The following is a 23,373-nucleotide window of genomic DNA, read 5'->3' on the forward strand; positions in this document are numbered from 1 at the left end:
TATCCAGGCACCGATGCCTAATCTATAATAAGCAGGTCCACTCTGATGGCATTGAATTGAATAGAGTGGAGGTTTTATCAACTTCTCCAATTACTTTAGTCTTCATTAGCATTAGCAAAAAAGTTGCTCCTGCAGGCTTAGATAAAGCACAGAAATACAAGGGTCTGAATCTTTCATCCATTGGGCACATGCACTTGGTAAACAGTCATAATCGTTCTTGGAGTGTGATTTCAGGCCTGCTGGCCAGTTAATGGCCAGTCAGCGTAAAATGTGCGCTCTGAAAGGCTGAGCGCTGCCAGGGAGGGCAGGAAAAGAGTGGGCGCTGAGAGCAGTGACAGTGCAAGAGAGCATTTCCAACAAGCTTCCTGAAGTTTGACAGTTGCCTCAGGGAACTGCAGTCTTGTCCCAGTGACATTTGCACCAAAAACTCTCTCCATACTACAGAAACAAGCAACTGGTAGCATAACACATAACACCTCAACCCTCCGACATTTTTTTTATCCCAAACTTTTAATCCCATCCTGAATCGGGAATGGCGAAAAAACATGAACACCATGTGGGTCACATAAAATTAGGGTCAATGGCATGCTTAATGGACTTAGTTGCCCTTTCAACTGTCAGTGAGCACGTCCAATTCTTGTGCGTAACCACTGACTGAAATATCGCACGAGGACAGCATGACATTGGGACATGTGTCTAACTTCTTATCGCGCGAGTTGAGAATGGACACCCGCCCACTCGAGCTTTGTAAAAATTTTGGCCGCAGTAAATTCTAGTATAAGAGAAACACAAAAAAAGCAAACTGTTAATATTTGCAATTTTGTTTCTTTATAGGGACCCATTGGTACAAATGGTCCCCCAGGCTTCCCAGGCAGCCCTGGATTCAAGGTAATTTTTTAATGACAAAAAGTGAATGCAGTACAATATTATTTTAAGGTGAATACCGTAATATCATTTTTTTAAAATCATTTATGGTTTGGAATATACTTGTATTTCTATCATCCTTTGTCTCAAACCATTCGGAATGCTCTCAATAAGTTGTTTACCAATTAATTGCAACCTGCCAATATTCATTAATAGCATAATTTTAAAATGTTTAAAGTCTAACAATGATTCCCATTCACAAACCCCAGTTGTAACACTGATGTTTCACAGCCGATGGCAACGATTGTTCAGTTGTTTGAACATAATTCTACAGAGACCAAACATTTAACTTTTTGTTACATAGATGTCAAACTTATTGTCTTCAATATCGTATCAAAGTAAACATTGTATAATCTTGAGAAATTACAGAATTACTGCAACTTTCCAAACTCTAGATGAAGCATCACAATCAAGAATAACCATTGAGTTCATTTTATCTTTATGATAGCCATGTAGGAACTATTTTGACTTAGGTTACCACAAACCTAAGGGTATGATAGTTGATAGCTGTAACGAGGCACCTATTTATGAATTGGATTTCTTAACTGTAGCCTATTATTTGTAATGCTCCTAATATCACAGGAGTTCAGAAACCCAGTGCTACTAAAGGCACAAAACTCAAGTTTACAACATTCCTGAGAAAACAAAGGCAGGCAGAAATAACTAAAATTATGCTGAGTTATTAACAACTAAATTAATTGTCATAACTGTCTTAAGACATTCTGCCTACAAGAAGAATGTTGCATCCATAACTTATTTCAGACAGTAAAATAATATACCATCAAAATGAACTGATCGATTATTTAGTGGAGTCTCCACAAAATGGTGACTTTCTAAGCCTGTGAAAGTCATGCTTTGGTTTTGACCTGTTATCACTTTAGTCAAGGAAGTGAATATATTATTTATTTGTGGGCATGAAAAAAATTAAAACTAATCTGTTTCCTTCTATTCTCAATAGCAACCTATAATTAGACCCAACAAATTGATCATTATATTAATATAGTATTAATTTATATCACCGAGTAAAGTCAAAAGCGCACCCACTTTATAATTAGGTTAGATTCTGGAACGGAATGACAATCATTCAGCTGTACAAAAAAATCATCAATTTGTTGATTAATAAGCTTAAAAGGTTCTCCAAATACTGAATGTAAATAAGAACAGTAAAGTTACAATTTATTTATTCTAGCACCAAAAGATGTTGAATTAAGGGCGGCACGGTGGCACAGTGGTTGGCACTGCTGCCTCACAGTGTCAGGGACCCGGGTTCAATTCTGGCCTTGGGTCACTGTCTGTGTGGATCTGCACATTCTCCCCGTGTCTGCGTGGGTTTCCTCCGGGTGCTCTGGTTTCCTCCCACAGTCCAAAGATGTGCAGGTTAGGTGCATTGGCCATGCTAAATTGTCTGTTAGTGTCCCAAGATGTGTAGGTTAGGGTGGATTAGCAGGGTAAATATGTGGAGGTAGGGTCTGGGTGGGATGCTCCATCAGAAAGTCAGTACAGACTAGATGGGCTGAAAGGCCTGCTTCTGCACTACAGGGATTCAATTTTTGTGATAAATGTCCATTTTTCGTTGTCCATCAATTAAAATTATTCAATGGTATTTGATTATTTTTAGATAGGATCTACTGCAGCGACAATTCAATTTGTCTTAACATCCTCATGAAAACAATAGAACTAAAAAGAATTTGAACTAAAATAGTGCATCGCCAAACCAAATTAGACACTTTATCAGTCTGTAATTTTCAGTAATCGGGTTTGGTGAGAAGATTGAGTGTTTGTGCTAGATGTGTTTAGTATTGTATTAATGAGCTTTTAGCACCTTAATAAGTGCAGCATAAGTGTGGTAACAACCTATATTGAATATATAAGTTGATTTTCTTTTACTTCCATATAACATAGGGTGAGGTTGGACCAGTTGGTGCTCGTGGTCCATCTGGTGCTCAGGGCGCTAGAGGTGAGGCAGGTTCTGCAGGTCTAGGTGGACCAGTGGGTCTTTCCGTAAGTAGTTTTGGTAACAATATCATTACTACATCTTGAGATATGATTTTACCTGACTGGATAAATTGCATCTATAATGTTCATTATTTTATTCTAATCCTAGGGTAATGCTGGTGCAAACGGTCTCACCGGAGCAAAGGGTGCCATGGTAAGTATATATGGCACACCTATTTAGTACTTTCATGAATAACCTCATTGATAAATCTACTTTCATTTTAAAATAACAAACGTTTGTCTTGTGCTTTTTTTTAAATATAGGGTGCTCCAGGTATTGGTGGTGCCCCTGGTTTTCCAGGACCACGTGGTCTCTCTGGCCAACATGGAGCAATCGGTCCTGCAGGTCTTCGGGGTCTTAGTGTAAGTAACAAATATAATCCTATAGTGAAGCAATCACTAGAAATAACCCCTTCTTCGATTACAATAATGGCAAATTACTAAAGTTATAGCTAAAATTCTAAGAAGATTTTCCTTTCCTAAACTCTCCATACAGGGTGATCCAGGTGTTCAAGGTGTCAAGGGTGAGACCGGTCCCAAAGGCGAGCGTGTAAGTACTTTGTAATAAACATGCATATTATATTTTAATAGTGTAATTTATTTCCTATTTTTGATTACCCATTGCCCATGTCCTCACCTTTTTCTGCTCCAAAACCAGGGCGACCTTGGCCCAGCAGGTGCCACTGGTACAGCTGGTGAAGAAGGAAAGAAAGGTCAACGTGGGGAATCTGGTTCTCAGGGACTTGTTGGAGTTTCCGGTGAAAGGGTAAGATGAATTTTAAATCCTAAGAATTACATCGACACATGACTTAAGTATATGTAGAGATCTTCAACTTTAAAACAATAAGTCATGGTAATTCTGAAACGATGAAATAAACTAATGAAATGCTTATATCTATTGTTTACAGTTATAAAGTCCTAGTATCCTGGCCGTAATCTAATGAATGTCAGATTATTAAAAGATTTTGCATACTCACAAATTAATTTGTGTCTGAATACAGTTGATAATTAGAACATATTTGGATATTTTAAACAAGTTTTAATGAGCTGATCACAGGAACTTTAGTGGGACAATCCTCTACACACAAACTGGACATAATAGTTTTGACATCATAATATTAGTCTATTTACTTCATAACAACTCTATATATATTAATAGTATAGTAAATGGGAAAATGTTAATTTTGAGTTACCATTCTTTACTGGTAAGCTTAACTCATTCACAGTTCATTCCCAGGGGGGAAGTAGATTTTTTCAACTTTTTCTCTCATTTCACTTGCAGGGTTCCCCTGGTCCCCGTGGTATCCCAGGTCGTGATGGATCAGTTGGCGGCATGGTAAATTTTTCTTTTATTATGCTTAGTGCACCGAGTAAAAAATGAGAAACCTGTTTTTTATTTTTAAGGAACTGTGAGATTTTCTTTATTAGATGACTAGAGTGGTTCATTTATGTGAATCATTCAGAATGATGCTACCTTATTTTGTAATTCATTTCTAGGGTGCACCTGGCAGACGTGGTGAAGCTGGTCCTGCTGGTGTCAAAGGACCTCCTGGTGACATTGGACGCCCTGGTGAAGGTGGTATGCATGGTGCTCGGGTGAGTGAAATTGAAACAACTACCACAGCAATAGACATAGATGTACAGCATGGAATTAAAAGTTTCTTGAATGATATTTATCATTTATTCATATACTTTTAGATTTATTTCTCACTCAGATATACTCCCGTAGTTTTTTAAATGCTAATTAATTGTAAATGACATTTCAGTAGAAACTCCCAGAATTAAGTTGTAGACAATAGATATTATTTCTTTATTAAAAAGTACCATGTAACTTACACATTTTAACCTATCTCCTGATTTTTTTTAAATAAATTTGTCCTCAAAAAAATGTATTTTCACTGATTTTGTTTTTCTTATTTCTTAACTTGGAAATGGGCTGGATTTTACTGCCGGGGTGGGCGAGGCTCGCAGAACGGAATTCTCCGTTGGCTTCAGGCGGGATTTCACGAGCCTCGTCCAAGCGAGGTCGTAAAATTCTGCACATGATGTTCCATTGGTTTTTCTAAGATTTGAGCACTGTTAGAAGCAACAAACTTTATTTGCACAAATGTGATTGTTATCACTCCCAATTAAAGTTAATCCTTGAGAGTTTTTAAAAGAGTTTGCACAATGAAGTAGGTGTCATTGAAAATATAAAAGAAAGTATCTTTGCTGTATACACGATGGAATGACACCTAAAATTGTTTTGCCTCCTCAACATTTATAGGGTCATAGTGGACAACCTGGTAGAACTGGTGCTGTGGGAAATCAAGGTGTTGCAGTAAGTTTTCTCACCTTACAGTAGTGTGTTATTTTTTCAGGGTCTCGTAGGTAGTGCTGGCATTATAGGTGCTCCAGGCAAATCAGGTCCTGCTGTAAGTTGTTTTTGAGGTTTTCTGCTCCCCTTCTTGACAGCTTATTCAATCTAAAAGTAGGTTTGAATCAGGCATGGCAAATTGCATGGGGATACGACATGACATATGGTGCAGAACATCTAAAAATGAAAAGGCTTCAATTGTTAGGTTTTGCTAATGTCTAAAGTAACAACTCTTTTAATTAAGAAGCAATTCAAATAATTTATTAATATAGGTACAGTAACTGCAACACTGCGCCATTTAGTGATACTAACAATTACTTATATATGATGCAATAATATTGCATACTCATTATTATTTAACAAATGCTATGTCCAGTAACCTGAAATAATATTTTTTTTCCGTATTGTAATTGAAACTTTCCCCCACACAAAACCTGTACTTCACAATTAATTCAAATATATAATTATGGTATATATCAGTGATCGATTACCCAAAACTGAACTCATATACTTATTTAAAAAATACATGTTTAGGCATAATACATATATGATGTTAAGGAATTCAAAATAGTCTCTTAAATACAACATTGCAATCACATATATATGAGAAGGCACACAAGGAATTCAATGTACTAAAACAATATTTGGCTACACAAAAGACAAAAAGTCAGAATAACCTGCTTGAGAAAGTAAAAGTGTCCATCTGGAAACATTTTGAATGTTAGATTAGAACCCTATTATGCCCTGAGCACAAAGAATTCTGAATCATATTGAGAGCATTAGCCATCGCAGTACAATTACAGCAGTCTATTTTGATTTGGTTGCTGTTTTATGTGTTACTGTCAAGTGATCATTAGAGTATTATTAAGATTATAATATCCTGATTTAAATCCCAGCCCCTCAGACCAATACATGGACCAGTAGATTAAAGGTATAAATCCTACTGTAATTCACGTATCACTGGATATATTATAGGAATAATAGTAATCCTCAATTGATTTTCATTTTGTGTTCCCCAAACTACAATTCTCTTCAAAGTAGAATGTCATCCTTAGAATACTAAAGCGTACTAATGTGTTAGATTTGTGCATTGTACCTATGCCAACTACTATGAAATTACAAATGAATAACCCATGCAGAATATTCACTCAAATGTTTTTGCAATAAGTAATAACATGCATGGAAGTAAAATAATAAACCAAAACACAATTAATTGACTTATATGCAAAAATAATCTCCAGTAACTTGTGAAGAGCATCGTTTCATTGTCTAAGATTGTACATTTTAGGGCACAGCTGGTGAAGAAGGTCGCTCTGGTCCCCCTGGTACTGCTGGCCCAAGAGGTCAGGCTGGTATGATGGGCTTCCCTGGTCCAAAGGGTGCTACTGTAAGTGACAGTTACATTTTTTGTCAGTAAATAAATTCTAAATATTTTGTCTTAACATTTTCTGAGTAGCCTTTACAGTTGATCTATAAATATCTTTGTTGCAAACTGAAATTATTCAGATGATTTTTAAATAAGCGTTTCCTTAAAAACTTTTTAAAATATTTAATGAAATTTAAAAGTATTAATTTATATTATAGCCAAATCCTTGGTGTACTCTAAGACTTTTAGCTTAGACGCTTAAAAATAGCTTTAGTTGGATTAGCAACAAGTGATTGGAGGTTGATTCTATGACTAAAACAATGCAAAAGATGTTTGCTGGGGTTTTCTAGCTCCACCGTAGCAGGATCTTCCACAGGGGAGGTGGCGGGCCTGCTAAAAGTCCATTGACTTTCAGCAGGATAGGGAGATCCCTGTGGCAGGCAGAGCCGGAACTTCCTGGCCATTGTTACTTATTGGCGAACTAAATGTTTAATGCGCAGTTGTTTGGGTTGTGGAAGAGTGATTTATCTTTGCCTGTTCTAGCATTTTAACATAACTAAAACCAGCTCCTGAAACTGAATGGCAAAATTGATAGCCTGGGCAATATAGATCCAGAGAACTAACTGTCATTGTCTCAGTGCCAGAAGTTCGAAACGTGGAAAGCAGCTTTAACATCGACTGCACGAGCTCTGCCATATATTGGCTGGAATTTTCTAGCCGTTGGAATTAGTGGAACCTTCTGGTCCCACTGACAGTGAACACCCACCGACGCTGAATCCCTACTGTGGGAAATCCTGTTGACAGCGAAGGAAACCCCACCGCCGGATAATGGCGGGTCGCCTCTGCCATCGGGAAACACGCCATGGCGGGTGCAAAAAGTCCCATCCATTGTCTGGTATTAAGCCCCCACATTTTGGTTCAGAAATAAACCCAATTTGTCAAGTTAAATAAAATATAAGTTTATTTGAATTAATTTAGATGCGTTCAGACAAGATTTTTCAAAATTCCAAAGATTAAAAAACTTGTAATGGGATCATAACTTATTCTTACTAATATATATGTTTTATTTCCCAGGGTGTACCTGGCAAACCTGGTGAGAGAGGCGCTATTGGTGGTGCTGGTCCAAGGGTATGTTTAATGCCATTAGTCCTTCTGTATAAGTTTGAACAGTATTGTTTACATAATGTTCCATATAAAGTCAATGGATAATACACTCAAGCTTTAATGTGCTGTATTTTCCCAGGGACATCTACACTGGGGCCAAATGGAGCCCCAAATCACCACTCACTGGGAGCAAGACAGTGGAGAAATTTTCCCAGAGGCGGCATCCTAATTGCCTGCCTCTCTGCTCACCAACTAGGACTAGCCAGCACAATCAAAGGGCAGGCATCTGGCGAGCCTGGGCAATCCCACTGGGAAAGGTGGACACTGCTGAGTAACATTGGAGACCACAAGGGTGTCTCAACTTGGAGGCCAAAGTTTTAATGAAAATTTCAGGAGGGCCAAGCCTGTAAGTCTGTTAGAACAGAATGGAAACCACTCTGGCTAGAACATGTGGCCTTTCTTACTGGCAGGCTCTCAGTGGGACATGGGGCCATCGACTCTGATGGCTCCCAGCCTGCTCCAGGGCAGGTCACCTACATGAAGCTGGTGCCATCCACAAGTGGTGGAGGGGGGGGGGGGGGGGCGGGGGGCGGCGCTCTGCAGCCAGCAGTACAGCAAAATAAGGTTGCCCTGTTTGTAAATTGGATACCAATCTCCATTCAGAGGATGGCCAATGTGACCTTGGAAACTTCTCCAACAGAAATACGCATGTACCCATTTCCTGCTATTTTCACAGATCCCCTGTCGCCAAGCCCATCATCACAAAGTGAAAAAATTCTGCCCAATATATTTACTTAGGCACTTAAAGTAAGAGTGTCCTTTCATAGAACAATTTAAGTACATTACCCCCAACCCCCACTGGCATGGAAATTTTGCCATGAAATACAGCCATTTAAATTTTAATGTGTCTTCTGAAATTCTTTCCTCCACTATCTTAGCAGAGACATCAACTGGTTTATTTCAGATCGGTTCATGGCTCTACTAACACGATGGAAGGAGGAATTTCAGACCATTGTATTAGCACTCATATGCAATATTCCATCATATAATTCAAAGCTGTAGTCCTTTTCATCTAAAATGGTTAACTCTGCCTTAGCCTTAGACTATTCAGACAATCAAAAGATTCTCAGAAACAGGTAACTAGACAATACGACACAGTAAGGACTGAAGTGGACCTTCAGGAGGAAGGTACTTAAGAAAAAGTATGATAATATCTATTACAATCAAATGGCGGTTTGATGTTCTATCAGGCAATCTGGTAAAAATATGCAATGTGCTTACATTTTAGGAGCCCACCTTCTTCAATTATTCACAGGAATCATGTGCATTATATGGGACCTTAAGGAATGACTGAAAGCAGATTGGGAGGAAGGCTACCAAATTAAACGGGGGAATTTCAAATTTGACCATAAATGGATTTTGGAACCTGCAGTGAATCCAGGCCACATGCCTAAGGCCACAATCCTAAGGCCCCTATCATTTTTGTGTCCTGGCCTTATTTGAACTTGACAGCAAGTTGCAGGAATAAAATAGGCACAGGTTATAGTTTCCAGACCTCAGAAATTTACCAGCGTCCACACAGTGTGTTCCTTCTGATCTCACATAATCTTAGAATAAAATATAAATTTCTTGCCCTGTGAACTATGGTTAGGCCCCTGGATGTCTGGTAGAGATCTAATTAGTGTGCGCACTTCATCCTCATTTCTATTAGCATTACAGTCAGAATCCTAAAACCCAATTTACACCTTAAAATAACCTATAGCCGGTTTTGGGTGGGAGAGGCTGGATCCCTATTTCAAGAATTGCCTGAAGGTTGAACCAGGTGGACAGATTATTGTCCAAAATACTTTCCAGGTTTTCCTCAGCTCGTCACTTGTTTCCCAGGCAAGGAAGGAACAGCCACCAATTGAAAATCGCTCCCCAATATGAGAGAGAAAGTAACTGTTGTTAATATTGTTGATCAGTTGCTCTTCTTAATTAAAGTTCCTTGAGAATTACACAAAATAAAATAGATCATTTATTACATTTAGAAAAATGCAAAAATCTGTAGACGATTCTCCATTTCTGGAAAATGATATAGCAACAATTCCTGATTCTTCAATAAATTCAATATTTGAACAGCAGGGCACTGTACAGGGTAAAGAATCACAAAAGTCTCCTAAAATGGCAGGCACAAAATGTAAGTTAGCTATTTGTTCTGAATGTTAAATTCACCATGAGGAATAGAGACATGGCAATAAGTTATGTTTAGCGATGTATGTAATACCACGGACAAGATTTTTTCTGATCTCTTTGCTTTTCAGGGTGTACCTGGCAAAGATGGTGAGGTTGGAGCACAAGGTCCTCTTGGTGTTACTGTAAGTAAATAATTACAAAAATAATACAATACTATGCCTTAAAATATTAATTGATGAATGTTTAATTCCTTATTTAGTTCATGTTTCTTTACTTTATTCTTAAAATAAGTGGGTCAATGCCTAGATTTAAATAACAGAGAGAAACTTGATATTGTGTAACATATTAACCTGATTGCATACTAATATTCACAGACTTTAATTTGAAAACATTAAGTTTTTATATAGGCTGTAATTTGAAATTTTCAAAATGTTTTCCTCATGCAATGTTATGCTGGGAGATGTTACATTGCTGCTAAATTAATAAATATATGTAATTGACTTACTAAGATTTTCATGTTAGGAGGTTTTAAATGCCAATATTACTGCTGAATAAATACATTTACTTCTTTTGATTACCATAAATATTATGTTCATAAATTTGACAAGTTAGTTATACTTTTCACTCAGCAATCTAGACAGTTAAACAATTTTAATGTGTTTTTCTTTAGGGTCCTATTGGAGCAAGGGGTGAATCGGGTCCATCTGGCGGTTCTGGCTTCCAGGTACGTCCCCCAAAATGAGTATTCTTTTTATACTAGATACAATTGAATAAGCTTGTTGAATTATAATACTTTTGTGTGGAACAGCAGAGTAAAATTACACATTTAAATAGATAAAGCAATCCTGTTATTTTTACGATAAACACAAATGGCTTGCAACTGATTGGTTTACTAGTCTTAAATTTAAAGTCAATTGGTTTGTATAAATAATTGATGTTCAAGCATTTGTGTTAATCTGTGTCTTACTGATATCACACTAATTGATAAGATATCCTAGAATCATAGAATCAATCATAGAATCACTCATAGAATCCCTACAGTGCAGGAGGAGGCCATTCGGCCCATTGAACCTGCATGGACAACAATCCCACCCAGGCCCTATCCCCATAATCCCATGTATTTATCCTGATGATCCATGTATTTACCTTGATAATCCCCCTGACACAAAGGGCCAATTTAGCATGGCCAGTCCACCTAACCTGTACATCTTTGGACTGTGAGAGGAAACCAGAGCACCTGGAGGAAACCCATGCAGACACTGGGAGAACGTGCAAACTCCACACAGACAGTGACTCGAGGCTGGAATTGAACCCGGGTCCCTGGCGCTGTAGCAGTGCTAACCACTGTGCCGCCCCTATCCTCCTCTTCAAGGATCAAAGCTAATGATATGAAAGTACAAATGTTTAAGATATTCAGAACAATTAATTAATTAATTCATCTGGAAATATTAGAGGGAAGAAGTTGGTATAAACAAGTTAAGCAACTCATGAATTCACATTTCCAGCAATCATTTCTGCACTTTTAAATTTGGTGTAATTACTGAGAAGAATGTAGTATGAAGCAGTTTTCAAAAATGTTTAGTTTTTATTCTTAAGCGATAAAAGATTTTATAAATGTTATAAATTATATTACTAGTCTTGTCTGCCGACTACGCATCTTCATGAATGAAGTCCCTTTCAGTTGGTCTTGTAATCAAAATGTGCTAATGTAAAGTTTTTTTTTTCTGTTATAATAGGGATCCCCTGGTCTTCCTGGTGCAGCTGGAGAGCCTGGTAAACCTGGTAATCAGGTAAGGCAGCCAATTATCCGTGCTCTCCAGGAGAGGCAAAGTATGAGAACTAACTTGTGTGATCTATATGTTTGAACTTGAAATGTCGGGTACAAGATTATACCAGCATGAACTTTAAAATAATGATACCATCCCTACCCAAGTTTATTGAGAAAACATTGGTCAGAAAAGATGGAATAAATCCACCCATTCACTGGAGATCCAGACCACTTTCATGTTTGGACCTCATTAAAATTTTATTGTAGATAGAAAAACTTATTTGGAGTACTCTTTTGAGCAGACTTCAATGGCACGTTTAAGGACTAATAGTCTAGCCACTTTACTTCAAGTTCTGCTCGGTGGTGCTGGCACATGCACATGTGTTGCAGTATTGAACGTCTATCAGATTCCTATATATATCATCAGACACCAATTTGCATGAATGAATGAGGTTCCCCTGCTTCAGATGGGTATGGCGGCCCACTCCAAAATCGTGACAGGCCAGAGATCAGCAGGAATAGGGGGATAAGTGCAACCATCACATGCACAGAGAAGTGGAGCTGCAATGAGAACAACATTTGCCTAATTACCTTCAATCGGTTGATTTAATTAACAAATAATGCATCAATAAATCATCTTTTCTGCTATTCTTTATGAACTGAGCAAAGCTGAAGGACACTTATGCTTTCAAATTTATATATTTGTCCTAGCATAAACAAACTGTAGCAGTAATCAGCATAGTGACATCCATGTGTATTAATTTTTGTTGAAAGAATTTCAGGTCGATTTTCATACTCACAGCTTTATGGAACATCTCTGATTTCCAGTGCATTCATTTCAACTGGATTAAAATCAGATGGTCCGTACAATGGGTAGACAACCCAGACAGGAAAGATGGAAATTTACCCCATATTTCCAACATTCATACCAGCTTTTATTGCTATATGTGATGAAATCATTAATCCAAAAGACTCAAGAAATTATTACAATAGCATTCAGAAAAATCTTCATCACAGTGGTCAAACTTAAGATTTTTAAAAAATTAGTTTGTACTTTATAATGCATTGCGATGTCAAAATATCATACCAATGTCCATGCTTTTTCTCCACAGGGCATCCGAGGTGACAGTGGTAGTCCAGGTCTTGCTGGTTCAAAGGTAAGCTTAAGTTTCTTCTGTACTTTTGTACTTTCAGCTTATTTAATTTTATGAGATCATGATTAAAGCATTATGGTTCATATTTTGCTCTTTAGGGTGAACGAGGTCCCCCAGGTGAACGAGGTGCTAAAGGTCCCCAAGGTCTCTCTGGTAACCGTGGTCCCTCTGGTGCTCCTGGTACTGATGGCGGAAAGGTATGCTGAAAGCAAAAAAAACTCAGCTCAACAAACGATGCCTGTTTTTTAAAAATGTTCTTTCAAAACAAGGAAGGTGCTTGATTTATATCTTAAAATCTAATTACAGACAACACAAATGCGTGATCGATGTTACCCAAACTCACTCATTCATTAGTGAATTTCTGGTGGCTTTATTTTTAAGTTATAACAGAACACTGCCACACATTGATCATTTGCCTTCTATCTAGAATTAATTGTAAAGCTCTACAGTTAGTTTTACTTTAAAAATTAGAATATTTAGTTTGAATAAATCATAATATAGATTATTATTAAACCAAAATAATCTGGGGTAAGTAAATCACCTCTACTTTTCCTTCTGTCTAAAAATCATGGGTCAACGGACCTTCCCATTGTCTGCCCCTTGCCTGCTCCGATTCCCATGGTGGGCGGGTGGGCTGGAATCAAAGTCAGAGTTTGCACTCTTGCAAAAGGCAATTTATATGTATGTTTGTAGCATTCATAAACATTATGCTGTGATAAATCATTGATATCTAATTAGATGCCACTATATTTTGCACAAGCCCAAATATCAGCTTGTGAATTAAAGAGAATAAAATTAGGTTTATTGATGCCACATGGATTGATTTGAACAAGGAAATATGTATAAGGAAATATATATGACACAATGGGTCATGAATAAAATGCATTTAATTTAGAAGTTTAGACTTGATGAGGATATTCAAACCCAAACTGAGAGTTTGGCAATGAGAGGCAATGAGAAACTCTCCCAATGTATCTCACTCTCCTTTGCTCAGGTGTCAGCTAGCTCCTGATATTGGATTCCCATTGTAACTGCTGTGTCAATATAAAATGTATTTCTGTTTGAAGATGATGGACAGCATTTCTGTTAAATTCATCGGAATCGGCTGCAGTTTGTAAATTATAATACAATAAAAACCTTACACAGTGGAAAAAATATGAAGTGAAACCACTTTGAACTGGCTGTATGCCACTATACTATGAATGCAGCCAGAACTTCCAGGGGAAAATCTAATCAGACATTCACAAATGATACTTTCTCCCTTGTCACTGATGTTATTTTCTCATAATTTAACTCTTAAGTTTCTAAACACATTTTTACAGTAGCTAATAGGAATATTTTTAGACGACTCATTATCAAGCCTCTGCTTTGGTATCATCTCCTTGATCACTTGCAATATTTCTTTGAAATCATTTAAACATATTTCACAGTGGATTTAATAGGGGACAAATTTATATTCTTCAACTTCTCTGGTATAAGAATTTCAAATTTCATATCACCATCTATCATACTTAAGTTGTGTTGGTAATGTGCTGGGATGTCATGCTGACCTTTAAGGCAGAATCTTCCCAATCCCCCGGAGGCAGCTCTACAGGCAGGATGGAGAGCAAAATCAGAGATAAGGGTATTGGGTTGATGCCCCGACATATTGCCACCTCTGGGTGGTCATGCCGGAGGTGGGGTCAACGTGGCACTGGCTACCCACCAGGCAACGGTAGGTAATCAATTAGTTGAATTAAATGCCCAATAGGGGGTATTGATGAGGACTCCCGATATAAGAACGGACCATCAATGAGTGCAGAGCCATGCAGCTCCGTGGAGACGGGCTGCAGGTCAGGGAGGGCCATCGAAGCAAGAGGTTTGTGGGCATGAAGGGTTGCACTCAAAGCTGACACCAGAATAGGTGTTTTCCTAGTCTAGTGGACTCGGACCTCTTTATTTTCAGCATTTCATTCACACTTCCAAGGACGCTTCCATTTTGAGGTAAACTCGCAGTCCCCTAGCCCCCTCCGCAGAGCCCACCTCTCCAAGTGAGGCAGCAGTGTTCACAGCTTCTGGCCATCTGATTGGACCTGCAGCCTCAGAAACCCACTAGCCATCCTTACCTGAAGGTCACCACCCAGAAGGTCACGTGGGAGTGCAAATTACACATCAGCGTGGGATCAGGACCTGGAGATGGTGCCTGCACCTGAAGATAATCTATCAGCAGAAGATTCTGCCCTTAGTTATCCAAAGTACACACCTGAAACTAGCATTAGCCTCCTTAAAAATGGGTTTTATGGTGTCACCTGGATTTCTTAGAAGGAGGTATCAAAGGGGCTTTCAGTGTTTTTGACTGTGGCATTGTACTGACTAACTCTTGACAATCTTCATCAGTTGATCTTTATTCCTTATTAGGGTGAAGTTGGTCTTATTGGTTTGCTTGGTCATCAAGGACCCCAAGGTGCTCAGGGTATGCCAGGTGAGAGAGGTGGTGCTGGAACCCCGGGCCCCAAAGGTGAAAAGGTAAGTTGTTTTTAATATTGTGAATCTATTTTGGAACAATCTGTAAATGTCTCAAAAGTTTTCCCTTTTTAAGATCCCCAAGCTTCCGAGTACATTTGTAGTGTCGGCTTCTTTAGCCTCCCCTCCAAATCCACCCCCCCCCCCCCCCCCCCCGGCTGCCCTGCATCACCACTGCACCAGCACCAATCTAAATAAAAACTGATAAACTTTACTCATCTTCCGTACTTCATCCGAGAATCTTTATAATAATATCTCATGCTGTGGCCAGAACTTTCCATCCATTCACACCAGTGGGATCTTCCGATCCCGCCACTTACATATCCCATCGCGGGTTTCTCAGCAGCGAGGGGTGCATTCGACGGAAAATCCCATTGTCAGACGTGAGACCAGAAAATTGTCACCAGCCCATGGTGGGCTGCTTCCTGCCACGGCAAAACACTTGGCGGGTCGCTTGGTAAATCCCGCCCTATATGTTTCTATCATTTAGTATTGTTTTTTAATGATTTAAAGGATACATTATGGTGGAAGTGTATACGGACCAACTTCAGCTCATGGACAGAGCAATAAGATATTCCAACAAAAAAGTATAAAATTAGTAGCAGTTTAAGATAGTGCTTTAAAGAATTCGTCGAGGTATTAAGCAACAATATGTGTTGTTATTTCTAATATATGCACCACCCTTTAATCAGTCTAACTCGTCATACATATTTTTCCAGGGTGATGCTGGTCCAGCTGGTCCTCAAGGAAGTGCAGGCATGGATGGCCCACGGGTGAGAATCCCATAATTATTTGCATAAATTTAAGCCTTTAATACTGCTGTATCAGTAAGTACACACAATCTAACCTTGATGTTGACTTGAGCTTTGTCTTAACATTTGATATTTTATAGGGTGCTCCTGGTCCTGCAGGTGCTCCTGGTCCCAGTGGCCCTCCTGGCGATAGGGTGAGTTTCTGAAAGTTTACATGAGCAATGATCAGAATTGCTGTTGTTTCTATTAATATTCCCATTGCTGTCCTTTATTACTGACATCAGTATCACATTGTGCTCATTAGTGCTCCAAATCAGATATCCTTTTCATAATAGTTTTCATGTCTGTACCTTTTCATTACCATCATCAGCTGACTTCCTTTTTTTTCAGGGTGAATCTGGTGCCTCTGGTCATTCTGGCGCAGCTGGTCCTCGTGGTGCTCCAGTAAGTAGAGAACACAAGCGCAAGTGGAAAGATTAACTTTGACTGAGATCTTGTATTTTATGTTTTCTAAACATTTTTGTTGATGATGCAATAGAACCTCTGGTGTAATTAACAGTACTAGTCGTGACATTTTAATTGGGCCACTGTTTGAGAAGGAGCACGGACAATAAGATTATTTGGTTTGATTTTCCTCTGCCTAGGGCGAACGTGGTGAAGCTGGTCGTACTGGTCCTACTGGATTTGCAGGTCCACCTGTAAGTTTCAAAACTTTCTCTTTATTTGAATTAATTCCATTTCATTTCAAACAATTGCCTTTTTCTTATTTAAACCTTACTCTTTTCTCATGCAGGGTGCAGATGGACACTCTGGAGCTAAAGGTGAGAAAGGTGGTCCTGGCTCCAAAGGAGAAGTCGGTTCTGCTGGTGCTGTTGGTGTACCTGGTCCTGGAGGTGCTGTGGTAAGTATCCTGACGTAAGATAAAGTGATTCTACCTTCAATCATTTCAAATAATTCTTTTTATACATCCAAGCTCATGGTTTAAAATAATATAAATCATCTGGCATAAAAATGGGCAGTGATCTGGCTTAGTGCGTCCTTGTCCAATTTTCAGCTGCCACCCCACTCTTACTGTAACTAAAGCAGCAGTAAACCAGAGGAAGGTCCTGCCTGAACGGTCCAAACTCGAGGACAGTTTTGGTCATCTTTAAGATACTCCTGACAATGAAGATGAAAGATTAGCTGGGATTATGATCCTAAGGACTAGTTTGCATGGAAATGAATTGTTGAAAATGCTGACGGGCACAATTTATTTTAACGACAACATACTTATGCAGCATATGATTTAGGTTGATATCCAGACAAACGTTTCATTTTTTATCAATTTATCTATGTCACTTAACCTGACATAATCAGACTTGCATGACCTGAAGAATTTGAGAAATGTTTCTAAATAAGGCATTGCCCATTTAGGACAGAGTTGAGGAAATAAAATTTCTCTCAGAGGGTTGCAAGACTTTGGAATTCTCTTCTTCAAAAGGTGGTTGAGGCAAAGTTCTTGAATATCTTTAAGACAGAGCTAGATAGATTCTTGATAACCTTCCACCCCTTGCTTATCAAGGGGGTAGGCAAGAATGTGAAGTGGAGGTTAAAATCTGATTAACTGTGGTCTTATTGAATGGCGGCAGAGCAGGTTTGAGGGCCAAGTGGCCTACTCGTGCTCCAAATCCATATGTTTGCTTATAACTTAGAAATGGTTCTTTTGGCAATAAAGAAATATTAAGTGAATATTGCTCATATTGCTTCAGCATTATTTTGTCCATTTTGAACCCCACAGTTTTACTATTTTTATTTAATACCCAATTCTGTGCACACAATAATGGGTGTAATATTAGCTACGTTAGTCCTGTCCAGCACCTTTGTAATGTGGTGAGCATCCACCTAGGTACAATTTTCATATCCTATCACCTCAGTACAGCATTTCCCTAGGCAATCTCACTGCAACAATCATGGACTTAGGGCTTTGGTGAAGGAAATAAGAGTATGGATGAATACCACTGACAAGGCAGAATAGTACTCTTAGATCAATATACTTGGTGTGCCAGGCAGGGGCAGAATAAGTCAGCAACGTTGGTGTCTGTCGGGGAGCCCTTGGTGATGCATGGCATTGCCACGTGAAGGCTGCCAAAACTGCTTTCATCCAGAAAGGCTAGGCTTTCCTCTCCAGCACTATCATTAGCAGACGTATGGTGGGCAGGAATTCCACCTGCCTGCCAGACTCAGCGCTGACTCCAGTGAACTTTCTGCAGTTAGCTGAATTTAGATCTATTAAATCTATTAGATGGTGGCCCTATGGCATTGGTAAGTATTCCTGGGAACTCATCATTGAAATCTTGTTGCTGCGGAATTGCACTACCTGAAACAATTTAAAGAGCCAAGCAATATTCCCAACAATTAGCACGCAGCTGTTTCCACTCTAAACCACAAATTTCATGAATAAGGAACATTACATTGAACAACCTTCTCTCCATTAAAGTTGTTGATGCGGCCATTTAAACATTCTTGCTCATTATTTACACTTTAATGTATCTGTTATTAATGCAAAAGTTTCATGAGCTATGATAGTAGAAGGTGCAACTGCAACTAACTTCCAATCTTACTTTCCCGCCAAACAACAATGATACAATCCATGGTCTTAATATAAACATGCTATGCCTGGGAGGTGACCACTAACTCATATAATTCTAAGCTGGTAACAGCAAACTAGCTGCCTATTTGGTCAATAAAACCCCTTGCATTTCATATGGAGCGTTATATTATGCATATGGAAATGGATGTCAAGATGCATACAGTGACTCCTACACCTTTGAGAAATAAGTTGCTTATATTGCCTTTTTGGTGCTGCTAGTCAACTGAGAAAGGAACTAAATTATTGGCCTGGCAATAATTAATTGTCATGGCTGAGATCGACCTGAGCACAACAAATTGGTTCACATATTTGCAGTGCTTGCCAGGAATGCCTCCAAGGCACAGTAATTCCGGTGGGCTCCGCTGTGACTGGCATGCTGCATGAAGGTGTACCGCAGGCCTTCAACAGGGGATGTTTGAAGTTTTGAAGAATCCAGCTCCAGGAATCTGCAAGGAATAATACATTTGATGCTTCAGCTTCTGCTTTCTTGTATTAACTTACCACACAAGCTGCCCATTGTCATTTTAAGCTGCTCCACCTGGGCCAGTTGTGCTGTACATGGCACACTGAATACAGTTCCACTCGTTGCTTCATAATGCTCACTTGTCCACTCTGATTTATTCTGAGCAGAGCAATTACAAGAATCAGCATTCAATCCATCACTTACGCAAAGTGATAATATCGCAGAAATGCGCAAATTGAATTTGAATAGCCATTATGCAAACATTAGTGTCAAACAATATTACCATGAGGAATCAACAAGATATTACCTGCTGGTCACTTCACGCTGGGTGTCATTTTGTAACATACAATGAAAATAGATCATATGTGCCCGCTACAGCAATCAGAAAATGACTTGCTTGTAACAATCTCGTGCATTATTTGTTATCACAAAAACAAAATCTAACCTGTTATTTGTATTTCTCTCCTCAGGGCCCTTCTGGAGTTCCTGGCCTACAAGGACCTGTTGGTTCTATTGGACCATCAGTAAGTTGAATAATAATTGTACGGCAAATATTTCATTGAGTCAAATGGGATCACATTCCATCGAGTATAGAAAAATAAGATTTCATAGAGAAGTGAAAAATTCTTGAAGCGTTTGACAGGATAGATGTAGGTTGTGGAGTGGTAAGACTAAATGCTGTTCCGAATTCCAGTGATCAAGCTGAGAAATGTGACTTGGTATATAAATGGCTAATTTCAACTAATTGCTTTCCTTTTTCTAGGGTATGACAGGTTTCCCAGGTCCAGCTGGTAGAGCAGGCACACCAGGTCCAGCAGTAAGTATTTTGTTCTACTGTTTAGCAATTAACTTTGACACTGACACTGTGATGAAAGTGATGCAGAACATTCAAGTGGCTCACGTTAATGTTAGCATTAACTTGTGTGTTCTGGTGCATCGGGCAATATTTGTTTTTTCCAACAGTAATAATTTCAGTGTTTAATGCTCTGAATGAAAAATCTAGACTGAAAGTTAATGTTGCGAGGTCAAAACCATTATCCAGTACCCCTCAATACATGGATGGTAATTTTATCAATTCTGATAAAGGGGTAAACCTGAAACATTAATCCTATCTTCATTTTTCCACAATGAATTCTGACCTGTTCAGTGTTTCCAATATCTGTCATTTTTTTTTAAATTTCATAGTTCTTGTTCCCTGTTTTAATTATTCCTTTTGTTAAATCATCATGGAAGTGACCATGCAAATTTAAGACCACATTGTAAAGACTTCCAGCATTTATCTTTTGACATTGTTATATCCATAGAGATATCTATCAGAATATATCCCACCAACATTCATACCATAGCAGAAGACACCCATGTGTGGTTCTTGGAATGCATATTCTGAAAATACATCATAATACAGACATTTGAAGACTTTGGCAACGAGGAAGAAACATGTTTTCTATTAGGGAGTGAACAATAGAAAATGCGTTATATCAGGAGGCATTAGAAGAAGTAATCAGGAATATAAATATAGGTAATTGTGATTAATACATTGCACTTTCATAGGGTCCTGCAGGTCCACAAGGTGCCACTGGTCCAACTGGTAATCCTGGCCCACAAGGTCCAAGAGGTGATGGAGGTTCACAAGGTCGTCCAGGTTCAGCAGGTCCACTTGGTGCAATTGGTGTACCTGGAGGAAGAGGTCCAATTGGTGAAACAGGCTCTTCTGTAAGTTACTTTGAACTAGTAGTAAAATAATGTTATAATTGATATATAACTTTATTATTTCCATTACTTCCTTCGATCAACATTCTTACTTGTTCACTTCTGTTAATATTTCTGTCCAGGGTCCTCCAGGCATCTCAGGTCCTCAAGGTTTCCTTGGTAGTGGTGGTATAATTGGTCTTCCTGGTTCAAGAGGCGAGAGCGGTCTCCCAGGTGTCTACGGTCCAAATGTAAGTGTAATAGTTTTATCAAACAATATCTGCTGAAATTGTTAACAGCTCAGTTATGTGGTGCCTTGCATGAGGTGATAATATATTAAAAACTTGAATGTTGTTCAATACCTTTATTATTCAGAAATCTAGGTAAATGTTGGAAAGAGTGAGTGAGGAAACCAGGTAAATCAAGAAACTATAACCAGGTGCTAACAAAATTGTGTTTTTAAAAAGCCAAGGATTCCCATTGAGAAATTAGTCATGGAAATCCCTCAAGTATGCCAGCAAAATTCCAATAGTTTGAAAGCAAACTACTGAGAGCAAAAGATTTTGGGCTAATTGCTCCAATTTGGGTTATTCCTCCACAATGGTGTTTTGGAGTGAGTTGTAGTTCTTTCACATTCAACTAGCGTAAATAGCACATCCCGGAGGAAAACCCATCTAATTGCACAAGGGTTAAAATTGCCCCTGTTCTCCGATTCGTAAATAGGTTAGAAACATGGAATTTTTGCAGCAAGAAGCAGCATCCGCACATCCCCCTAGTGGGGAAATCAGAAAGCTGCATCTCTGATTGTCAGTCTATTCATTTAAATAGAAAGAAAATCATTACCTTCGGCCTGCAATTCCTTGAAATACTGCTTACATTCCTCTCTGGGGATTCCTAAATATGGAATCAGACTTTGCAGTTACCCTTTTAAAACATTTATTTCAGATTTATTATCGTTATCATAATTATCCAAAACAGAAGGGGCACTTTCTAAATTATTTTGAACCTTTCTGATCTTGGTCAACACATCAATCTGAAGTTTCAATGTTAAAGATCAGAATAGCTATTTTAGATGCTTCCCATATGTGTAGCATTGGAATTTGTCATTAAAAGGTGTATAAAAACAATGTTCCACAAACTTAGCAATCAAGGGATCGGTTTCTTAGAACTATACTTATTCAGGCTTTCACTAATAGGCATTGGCCATAGACAGCTATTTATAAGATGTATCCCTTTCAGATACAAAATTTATCAAGGAGCAACTCATCATAACTCCGAGAGGACTGACGAGAGCCCATGAGGAAACCAAGCAATCAGAGCAATATACCAGAACCTCTGCAGAATTTCTTTAGGAAGTGTTGGAATACTGTTTAAGTTTATGAAATGTTTCACTTTCCATTTAAGATTGTCTTGCTCAGATAGTTCTGCTATGTTAAATCTTATTTCACTGTTACTTATTTCTAGGGTATGCCTGGTCCAACTGGTCGTTCAGGAGCTCATGGACCCCGCGGTCCAGCTGGTGCAGTCGGTTCTAGTGGTCTGACTGGTCAAAATGGTGAATCTGGCCGTGATGTAAGTGAATGAATCGGTCACAATTGTCAGTATTATTGTTAAGAAAATGATATCGTAAGTGAATAAACTATATAACATTACATGATCTTTTCTCTTCGTTTCTTTTGCTTTTAAGGGAAATCCTGGTCGTGATGGTTCCCCTGGACGTGCTGGACAATCTGGATCTAAGGTATGTGCAGTCTTGACTTCTATCCTCCAATAAAGTCAAAGCTTTTTGGCCTAATGTCACATAGCTTCTTCAATTATTAATTTTTTTCTCTCCCTGTTTTTCTTGTTTTCAGGGTGAACGTGGTGAGCCTGGTAGGGTTGGCACATCTGGTCCACTTGGTCAACCTGGTGCCCATGGTCACGCAGGTCCCGCTGGCAAATCTGGCAATCGTGGTGAGGCCGTAAGTTTACAATTTTGTTTTGCTCTCAACCAAGGAAGTGCGTAATAATGGATTTAAGTCTTAAATTTTGTAACTTAGAAATAAAAATACTTTTTTGTTTCCTTTTACATAAGGGTCCTGTAGGTTCAACTGGCGCTGTTGGTCAAATGGGTCCAAGAGGTCTTGCTGTGAGTACATTTTCAAACAGCTGTAATATCATTCATGTTGAGGGGAAAGGTTAGATGATTTAGGCTTTAATATATATCCCCCTACACCAATGGAAACAATCATTTCACTGCTACTCTGGAGATTAAAAGGGTTGTGGAACCCATTATGTCAGATCTTGCATGCATGGGGTTTTATGGAGCTTCTCCAGAAGAGAGCAGAGACATCTCCACCCACGATGAAGTCACAACTCCAACGGTGGCATGATAATGATGTGGGAATGGGCATTTCCAGCTCAACCACCTCATTTGTTTCTCCAATCTTCAAAAGACTTCAACAGAATTCCTTTCAAGCTGAAGGGCTTGACAAGGCAAAAAAAGACTAACAAGTG

The 23,373-nt window shown here is 38.7% G+C and overlaps 1 protein-coding gene across 1 annotated transcript in view; it reads left to right on the plus strand.

Moving 5' to 3' along the window:
• Positions 1 to 23,373, plus strand: part of col1a2 (collagen, type I, alpha 2) — a 52,039-nt gene that overhangs the window by 22,879 nt on the left and 5,787 nt on the right. The window contains exons 16-45 of the mRNA XM_078237664.1: positions 835 to 888; positions 2,827 to 2,925; positions 3,029 to 3,073; positions 3,184 to 3,282; positions 3,416 to 3,469; positions 3,578 to 3,685; positions 4,202 to 4,255; positions 4,417 to 4,515; positions 5,186 to 5,239; positions 6,564 to 6,662; positions 7,716 to 7,769; positions 10,049 to 10,102; positions 10,591 to 10,644; positions 11,657 to 11,710; positions 12,801 to 12,845; positions 12,941 to 13,039; positions 15,240 to 15,347; positions 16,064 to 16,117; positions 16,237 to 16,290; positions 16,487 to 16,540; positions 16,741 to 16,794; positions 16,890 to 16,997; positions 19,659 to 19,712; positions 19,952 to 20,005; positions 20,740 to 20,901; positions 21,021 to 21,128; positions 22,342 to 22,449; positions 22,565 to 22,618; positions 22,731 to 22,838; positions 22,952 to 23,005. Of these exons, the coding sequence (XP_078093790.1) occupies positions 835 to 888; positions 2,827 to 2,925; positions 3,029 to 3,073; positions 3,184 to 3,282; positions 3,416 to 3,469; positions 3,578 to 3,685; positions 4,202 to 4,255; positions 4,417 to 4,515; positions 5,186 to 5,239; positions 6,564 to 6,662; positions 7,716 to 7,769; positions 10,049 to 10,102; positions 10,591 to 10,644; positions 11,657 to 11,710; positions 12,801 to 12,845; positions 12,941 to 13,039; positions 15,240 to 15,347; positions 16,064 to 16,117; positions 16,237 to 16,290; positions 16,487 to 16,540; positions 16,741 to 16,794; positions 16,890 to 16,997; positions 19,659 to 19,712; positions 19,952 to 20,005; positions 20,740 to 20,901; positions 21,021 to 21,128; positions 22,342 to 22,449; positions 22,565 to 22,618; positions 22,731 to 22,838; positions 22,952 to 23,005 (2,259 nt within the window). The remainder of the gene's footprint in view (positions 1 to 834; positions 889 to 2,826; positions 2,926 to 3,028; positions 3,074 to 3,183; positions 3,283 to 3,415; positions 3,470 to 3,577; positions 3,686 to 4,201; positions 4,256 to 4,416; positions 4,516 to 5,185; positions 5,240 to 6,563; positions 6,663 to 7,715; positions 7,770 to 10,048; positions 10,103 to 10,590; positions 10,645 to 11,656; positions 11,711 to 12,800; positions 12,846 to 12,940; positions 13,040 to 15,239; positions 15,348 to 16,063; positions 16,118 to 16,236; positions 16,291 to 16,486; positions 16,541 to 16,740; positions 16,795 to 16,889; positions 16,998 to 19,658; positions 19,713 to 19,951; positions 20,006 to 20,739; positions 20,902 to 21,020; positions 21,129 to 22,341; positions 22,450 to 22,564; positions 22,619 to 22,730; positions 22,839 to 22,951; positions 23,006 to 23,373) is intronic.

This window comes from Mustelus asterias, chromosome 2 (genome assembly GCF_964213995.1).
Source record: "Mustelus asterias chromosome 2, sMusAst1.hap1.1, whole genome shotgun sequence".
In the NCBI taxonomy this organism is placed as follows: domain Eukaryota; kingdom Metazoa; phylum Chordata; class Chondrichthyes; order Carcharhiniformes; family Triakidae; genus Mustelus; species Mustelus asterias.